The sequence below is a fragment of the Anopheles aquasalis genome, chromosome 3, assembly GCF_943734665.1.
Source record: "Anopheles aquasalis chromosome 3, idAnoAquaMG_Q_19, whole genome shotgun sequence".
NCBI classification, from domain to species: domain Eukaryota; kingdom Metazoa; phylum Arthropoda; class Insecta; order Diptera; family Culicidae; genus Anopheles; species Anopheles aquasalis.
In genome coordinates, this window is record NC_064878.1 from 55,236,049 (window position 1) to 55,243,548 (window position 7,500).

Here is a 7,500-nt window from a genome sequence, read left to right on the forward strand (position 1 = left end):
GAGAATGTAACCACAGACCAGGAAGCACCCGGTACCGATCACAAGGATAACCAGTCGGAAAGCGTTGCAGTAGGCGAGTCAAGTGCTGCGAGGACCAGCGAGAATGATCCTGATGACGACGAGGAAGAGGAGGACGATGATGAGACGAAGCTGGAGGAACAGCTGCAAACCCTCAAGGGGGACCGAATCGGCGAGACCATGTACTCAGAGCGATTCGTACTGTCCACCATACTGAAGCTGTCCCAGCTTCAGGATCAGCAGCTGCTGGAGGACAATGAAGAATTCGAGCGTGATCTGTGCAATCTCTGGGACATGACGATCGAGCCGGACGTGGTGCGCTTTCTGGTGCAACAGGAAGCGGTTGAACTGTTTCTGGCGCTTGCGGGCCGTTCGAAGGATTACCGATTGATGGAGATCTTGATCGGTATCGTTGGCAATATGTGCTGCGTGGAAGAGATGCACGAACTGCTGCACACGCAGAGCGAGATCCTGTTGGCCCTGTGTGATTTCCTGTCTGTCGATGACTCTCCCATTTTGGTTCAGCTGATGCGTACGCTGACCACGCTGTTCGATCGATCAGATGATGCGCGGTATAGCTGGTTTGAGGTGATGAAGCAGGCCGACAACTTGACCGAGAAACTGTCCCTCATTCTCGCCACCAGCACTAACCGGGCGTTGCTGGAGCATACGGTCGAGACGGTTTGCGCCATCATTAATCGGTTTACCGAGGCCGAGGTGGACTATGCGCAGCTGAAGGAGTTCTATCGTCTGTTCGGTAAGAGCTGCCTGCTGGATGGTCTGTTTGAAGCATTCCGTCAGCTCTACCCACCGATCAACAGCAGCAACACCAATGGTTCACAAGTAGCCACTGGTAGCGGCAGTGGTGGTGGGTTCGAAGAGGACACACTAACGGCGACGGATTTGAAAACGATGCGCCGCTTTATGGAGGTGCACGAACACTTCGTAGTGCATGCGAACGAACTGTATGAACCGCACGTGGAGGAGCTGGTGCAGTGCGTCTATCGGGTGCTGGCGGCACTCTGCAGCGAAAGCATGCTCTTTCCGTTGAACAAAAACCATGTCAGCATTCTGGTGTGCGTCAACAACATCTACAGTGGCATCATGTATCACTTCCACGTCGAAACCTTCACCAGCATGATACGAATCTATGGAATGCTGACAACTACGACGCCAACGACGACGGGGACAACAGCAACAGCGACCATGGCACCAAGCACTTCAAATGGCAGCGGGCGCAGCCAAGACAATCACTCCTCGCTGCCCGAATCGTCGGACATGATGGAGGATGATGGAGGAGAGTTCGATGTCGAGACGGCGTCAGCTGAACTGCTTGAAGCCATCTACTTCCTCGTTACCCCGATCGATCGAGAGATCATTCGCAGTGCGGTAGTGGCCGCCGGATTTCGAAAGCCGTCGATCGAAGAGCTTTGCCGGGGTATGCGTGAAGCGATGGACGGTGAACCGCTGCTGCATCAAACCTGCACCAAGCTACTCAGTGCATTCGAAGATCAGTCGCCACCGGCGGTGCAGCAAACGAGCTCCGCGGCTGAATGAAAGCAGAAGAAGGGGGAGAGAGAGCGAGACACGCAGGATAATTGTATTTTTTTATTTTTACTTTACAAACCTTCACATCTCACCATAAATATTAAATAAATAGATTAGTATAAAAGCGAATAGAGTTACCGAGCTCACACCGGCGTAGCGGCTTTATTGATCATTCTTCCTTTAGGTCCGGCCGCTGATCGCCACCACAGTCAAAGCACTGTATCAGTAGCTTCCAGGATGAGTCCGGTGGGTGTGAATCTCCCGTCGCACCTGCTGTTTGACGCTTCCGTTGATCAAGCAGCAATAGGTAAGACTCGAGCAATATGTCACCCTTCTCCGGTAGTATGCGATTTATCACGCGTACCCAATTCTGTCGCACCACGTCGTACAGCGGCAGTAGAATGGCAGCCATCGGACCAATATCTTCTCGCGTCGCCAGACGCAAGCAGTGCGCCAACGAGAGGCACAGCTGCTCCTGCAGTGTATCGCGCCGTTTGTACTCGTTGTAATCCTGCAAATTGTCCGACTGCTCCAGTGCCTGCAGCAACGCGGTCCAGATGGTGTGGAAGTATGTGCCACCGTAGTGTGATCGTCGCTCCACAACGGCCAGTGCTTGGGCGGCATTGATGCGCACTTTGAAGTTGGGTGAATTAACCACCACCTCGCAGAGGGCGGGAAAGACACGCTTTTGCCAGGCTATCTGGGAGGCCGCTGCTCCCGTGAAAAAGGCTTCATTCCGTTGCATATTACCGAGTGCGTAGCATGCATTCCATTTCACCTTCACATTAACGGCACCGCCGGCCGTTACGTTCTGGACGAGCTGATCGATCGCAGACTGCGCCAGCACGGTCCAACTTCCTGCTGCTGGCTCGAAATGGTGCGGTCGCAGCAACCGCAGTACGTTACCCATCGTACGGACTGCGTTGCTACGCACTTTATCGTTGTCACGGGCCGACTCGAGGGCTGCTTCGAGGATTTTCTGTAGTAACGCATCACCGATGACCGTATGGTAACCCGAATCTGGTTCACGCTGCTCCTCACTAACTCCACTGGATAGGATTTGCTGGTGATGATGCTGCTGGTTCAGTATGAGCGCATCCGTGACGTTACCGAGTGACCAGGACGTTTTGATGCGTGCATTCTGGCTTGGATCACGCAACACCCGCAAGATCGCTTCGATTGTGTTCTCTACGAAGCACGCATCATCCCGCAGTGAAGGGAACAGTATGTACACGGAGAGCGACCGAGCGGCGGCAGACGCTACGATACTATCATCGTCGAAAGTGCACCCGGTCAGCATCGATATCAGTGCCAGCTGACGACCGCGCTAAATACAAATTAGAGAAACGTGAGTGAGTCAATCAACTGTTCCAAACATTCCTTTCTCGGCGCGAGAGCAAAGCTTACTGGTAGCTTTTCGAAAACGTGAACTCCAATGTTACCGAGTGCGTCGCAGCATATCGAACGCATCGTAGAGAACAGATAGACATCCTGTATTTCATCCATGAGCAGCGGAGTGATGGCGTCCCAGAAGTGCATCGCCGTCGCTAGCTCCTCGGGATCAACCGTATCTGGAAGGAGAAAGAGAAATTAATGAGAAGTCCAATCATACTAGGATGGAATCTATTTCTATCGTACCCATTGAAAGAAGCGAAGTGTTAACAGCGTGACCCAGCAAATCCACTACCCGTGCGGCAACGATCTTCACCTCGATCACCGGATCGACGAACGCATTGCGAAGCGCTTGGGCCACCGGTTTCAGATGGTGACGAAGCAACGAGTAATGGCTGCTCATTGCACAGAGCACCTGTAAACACTCCATTCGGACGGCCATAATCGGTGACTGTGGTGCTCCAACGCCGAGACTTTCCAACACAATCGGTAGCAACCACGAAGCGGAACCAACCGCAGCTGTTGGCTGAGGTTCCTCTTGCTGATGTGCCTCTTGGTTTTCCTCCGACACCGGTTTATCTTCGCTCTCCGAATCATACGCTTCCTCTTCTTCTGCCTCTTCCGGACCAGCTTGCTGTAGGCGAAGGCTGAGGAGGAACAAAATGTAAAATACGTTGGTCAACCAGAGAAGACTCTTTTTCAGCCATCACAGCAACCATGGTGAAATCAAACTTACGCCTTAATAATCGGTTTGCTACGAGCTTCATTACCGCAGGGGATGGCTTCAACACGCTCGATACCTAGCAGTTCTGCGATTTCCTCCGTCATATCAGGCACCGAAATAACGAAACCCATCACCATGAGCGCGGACACGCGGATATTGGGGTCACGCTGCAGTACCAGCTGCTGAACGATCGTCACAAACTCCTTCGCTAGGCCGGAGCGTAACCGATGGAAGGGAGTCGCTTGTATCAGCACCGTCAAGCACTTGAGCAGCTGGATCAGGACGGTAACGTTGGCTTCCTGGGTCAGTGCTTGCATCAGCATCGCGTACAACTCGATCACCATATTGCCGAGTGTCACGGAGAAGGGTGTGAAGGACATCAGTGGTTTTTTGCTGCTTTCTGCCTGCACTAGGAATGGCTTGGAACGGTAGAGCAGGAAGGCGGTTGCTTGAATGGCTGCTACGCGACAGCTCGGTGCCGGATCGCGTAGCGCACTGTTCAGCAGCGTTACGGTGGCCGCAGTTCGATTCTGATCCGGGAAGAGCGCATGCCAGTACCCGAACATGATGCGCTTCTCAATGTGCTGTGCTAGCGTTCCGATTAGTAGCAGAGCAGCATGGCGTATGCGTGCATTGCGGTGCAGTTCCAATGAGTGGCCACGTGGGTTCGTGCTGTTCTCGCTCTCCGACTGTTCCGAGTCGCTCGTCAGATACAGCGAACCATCCGCAGGTCGTTCCTGTGATGCGCACCCTAGGGGAGTGATAATGGAGATAAATGAAAATATCATGGGTGCTCCGTGATTGTACAAGCGATGCTTACATTCAAGAACGATGCTCGCTTCTGAGTATGGTTGCCGGTTAGCGGAGGCAGCATCTAGCGGTGTCTGTTGTTTGTCTCGTATCACTCCCACTGAACTGGGACCGCCCTTCTTATTTTTAGGGTGCGTTCGCGTCTTCCGAGTTCTCGCAATCTTGCCTCCCTTGCTGATTGGCATCTGCTGTGGTTCCGGGATGCCCTGTTGGGAGACGGGTATGCGCTGGGGTGTGTGCTTCGTCACACCAGGTATGCCATACATCATGTACGCTTTCGCAACCCCAATTAGACGGCCCAGTTGAGCGATCTTCCATTCACCGATTTCATCGAGTGTCACGATCATGCTGAGGCAGGCAAAGGCCGACTTGATTAACCGATAGAATGCCTGCTCCGTAAAGGCCTCTGCCGTTGCGGTAAACATCAGATTCAACACCGCATCGCCTACTACGGACAGGTAAGGCTGGGTGGATTCATCGCACGGTTTCTCGATACGTCTCAGCACGCTCTCGATGCAGAGCATCGACGCCAGGTACAGCTCACTCCGACTGCACTGATCCACCTGTTGCTGCTCCTGTTCCGATGGTTGCTTCGAGTCGGAAGAACGCCGGTAATCCGGATCAATGAGCAAATTCACCAGTACGCCGTTGCGCGAAATGAGAAAATCGTAAAACTGCAATCGAAAACGCATTCTTTAACCAGGAGTGTCACACTCCAACGATCCGGAGGTCAATTACCTGAGAAACATTGCCGGCCTGTCGCAGAATGATCTGCATCGTACCGAGCACTTCGTAGGCCACCTGATAGAAGCATCGCTCGAGACATTTCCGTAACCAGTCGATCAAACTGTTTGCCAGCGTTTCCGGTAGCGCTACACGCTGGCGCTGGACGAGTGTTTTGAGGAGAAAGCAGGCCTTCACCACGAGCGAGTCCTCCGCCGGTGGAATGTTGACGAGCGATTCCAGCAACCGAACGACGGCCCGTACATCACAGATTCGGATCGCACCGTAATTCAGCCCGTTCAGTTCGTTCAGTAGCGTGTTGATTTCCTTCCGGTAGCCTTGTGACGATGGTTGCTGCGCTCCACCGTTCAGGAACAGGAATTTCGTGGACAGCTGGACAAATTTCTGTTCCTCAGCCATCCTCAGCGCGGATTTGTTTATGATTCATCGGACGGCGGGTATGACATTTCTCGCGTACGGCCTTTAGCACAGCTTTAGTACACCATCCAATAGGTCGCAATTTTTTCAATACTACTGACCGCCTACTTCGCGCCCCCTCTGGGGGTTCTACTTTATTTTTTAGATTTGGTAGGTCCACCCATTTCGTCTAACTGTTGCTTTAGCTCCTTCAAATCCCGATCCGGCACGTAACGGGCGTCTTCATGGTCAGGCGTATGTTCCGTCACGTTCAACGTGACCCCCTCGGGAAGCCCGGCCTGTAGTGTTCGCAGGAGGACGGGATACAGCGGTGCCTGCACGTTATCAATCTGCACCGTACGCTCGTACACCGTCAGCTTGTACTCGCTATCGATGACGCTCGAGCTGGGTTTGAACTTTTGAACGGTCAGCTTTTGCGGTGGATGGGCGTACGCATCCACTATGTCCAGGTCCATCGAGTCTGCCACGTTATAGATCAACTTCTGGTAACTCTCGAGCACGGGAAAGTCGTAGCCTTTGATGGTAAAGTTGAGCGTCTCGTACAGTGGATATTTGGGCTTCATTGACTGAAGAGAAGAACAAGCAAAGCATTTAAAAAAAAGTACAATTCGTTTCCTTTGTTCGGTGGAGTACCTACATCTAAGTAATCCGGTTCATACAATCGATTGCTGTACAAAGTAGACGAGATCCTGGTGCTGTATGCGCGGTTCTGGCTTCTGGCAACCACCGCTCGCACCAGCGCCTGTTGGAAGAAAAGCAAGTACCCGTTTAAGTTTCCAGTGAAACGCCCACCATGCGGAGAAGACGTTACCTGACGAAGAGCCATCCTTTTTTAATACTTTAACCTACTCCACTTTTACAAACTAATTATGCTACTCCGTAATCTCGGCGATCCGGTTGTTTACGATTTTCTTCCGAGAATTTCCACTGACAGCCGCCACGGATCCTGTCAAACGCACGTGCCGCCGGTGTTATTTAACCGCCTCCTCGCCCAACCCAGTCCCACACAATCCTTTCCGTGGTTTTTGGCGCAAAAACACGAATTAAAGAGTTTCCGGAATCATGTTCGCCAATACCGTGTGGCGCCGAACAGTGAGCATAAGTTCGTATGCATCTTCCGCCCGGCGGAACCGAGTGCTTCGGCAAGATGGTTCGCGCATCCCTGTGAACCGTTATCCCATCGCGAAGCCCGACGACACCCGCGTGTACGTGTGGGGATTGGCCGCCACGGGTGCCCTTGGGATGCAAACCTCGGTGAAGAAACAGGCCCAGGTGTACACCGACTATGTGCAGCATCCTAGCAGGCTTAGCTTCGCCGAAGCCCACTCTGTGACGGATATCGCCTCGGGTTACGGATTTACGGTCTTCGCAGTAGACTCCAGCCGCAACAAACGATCGGAATCAGCCGGCTGTCCACTCTGGGGAACGGGCATTAACACCGATGGACAGCTAGGGCCTCAGAAAGCGCCAGGACCACACAAAAAGCCGCTGGAACTGCTCATCTATCCTGCACCAGTCGATTTATCATCGGTTTCCGGAGCTACCTCATCCCGGGTAGTGCAGGTTGCGGCAGGCCGAGCCCATGTGCTGGCGCTTACGGAATCGGGGACCGTGCTTGCGCTCGGAAATAACGCTTACGGCCAGTGCGGTCGACGAATTATAGCGGATGAGGACTATTTTGGGAGCCCTATCGTCAACGTACTCAAGCAGCCGGACGACGATCCGGTAAAAGCGATCGAGTGTGGCCAGGATCACAGTTTTCTGGTGACCGAAGGTGGCCGTGTATTTTCCTGCGGATGGAGTGACGATGGCCAGAGTGGGCAAGGTCGATACGGTTTGATCGATAC

General features: G+C 53.1%; 4 protein-coding genes across 4 annotated transcripts in view; 2 read left to right on the forward strand and 2 right to left on the reverse strand.

The window, feature by feature from the left end:
* LOC126576479 (uncharacterized) overlaps positions 1–1,700 on the forward strand; it is a 1,792-nt gene extending 92 nt beyond the window's left edge. Inside the window, exon 1 of the mRNA XM_050237759.1 lies at positions 1–1,700. This exon is cut by the window's left edge and continues 92 nt beyond it. Coding sequence (XP_050093716.1) covers positions 1–1,575 — 1,575 coding nt within the window. The 3' untranslated portion in view covers positions 1,576–1,700.
* On the reverse strand, positions 1,609–5,656 carry LOC126576478 (HEAT repeat-containing protein 6). Its single transcript, XM_050237758.1, has 6 exons — positions 5,231–5,656; positions 4,503–5,166; positions 3,695–4,433; positions 3,205–3,605; positions 2,974–3,137; positions 1,609–2,893 (listed from the first exon to the last, which is right to left on the reverse strand). Exons 1-6 carry the CDS (start codon positions 5,633–5,635, stop codon positions 1,736–1,738), a joined length of 3,531 nt encoding a protein of 1,176 aa, XP_050093715.1. The 5' UTR covers positions 5,636–5,656; the 3' UTR covers positions 1,609–1,735.
* Positions 5,657–5,761: 105 nt separating this feature from the next.
* Positions 5,762–6,603, reverse strand: LOC126576006 (uncharacterized). The gene is made up of 3 exons (XM_050237061.1): positions 6,465–6,603; positions 6,291–6,395; positions 5,762–6,219 (listed from the first exon to the last, which is right to left on the reverse strand). Exons 1-3 carry the CDS (start codon positions 6,477–6,479, stop codon positions 5,788–5,790), a joined length of 552 nt encoding a protein of 183 aa, XP_050093018.1. The 5' UTR covers positions 6,480–6,603; the 3' UTR covers positions 5,762–5,787.
* A 29-nt stretch (positions 6,604–6,632) lies between these two features.
* Positions 6,633–7,500, forward strand: part of LOC126576005 (RCC1-like G exchanging factor-like protein) — a 2,194-nt gene continuing 1,326 nt past the window's right edge. Inside the window, exon 1 of the mRNA XM_050237060.1 lies at positions 6,633–7,500. This exon is cut by the window's right edge and continues 83 nt beyond it. Within this exon, the coding sequence (XP_050093017.1) occupies positions 6,716–7,500 (785 nt within the window). The 5' untranslated portion in view covers positions 6,633–6,715.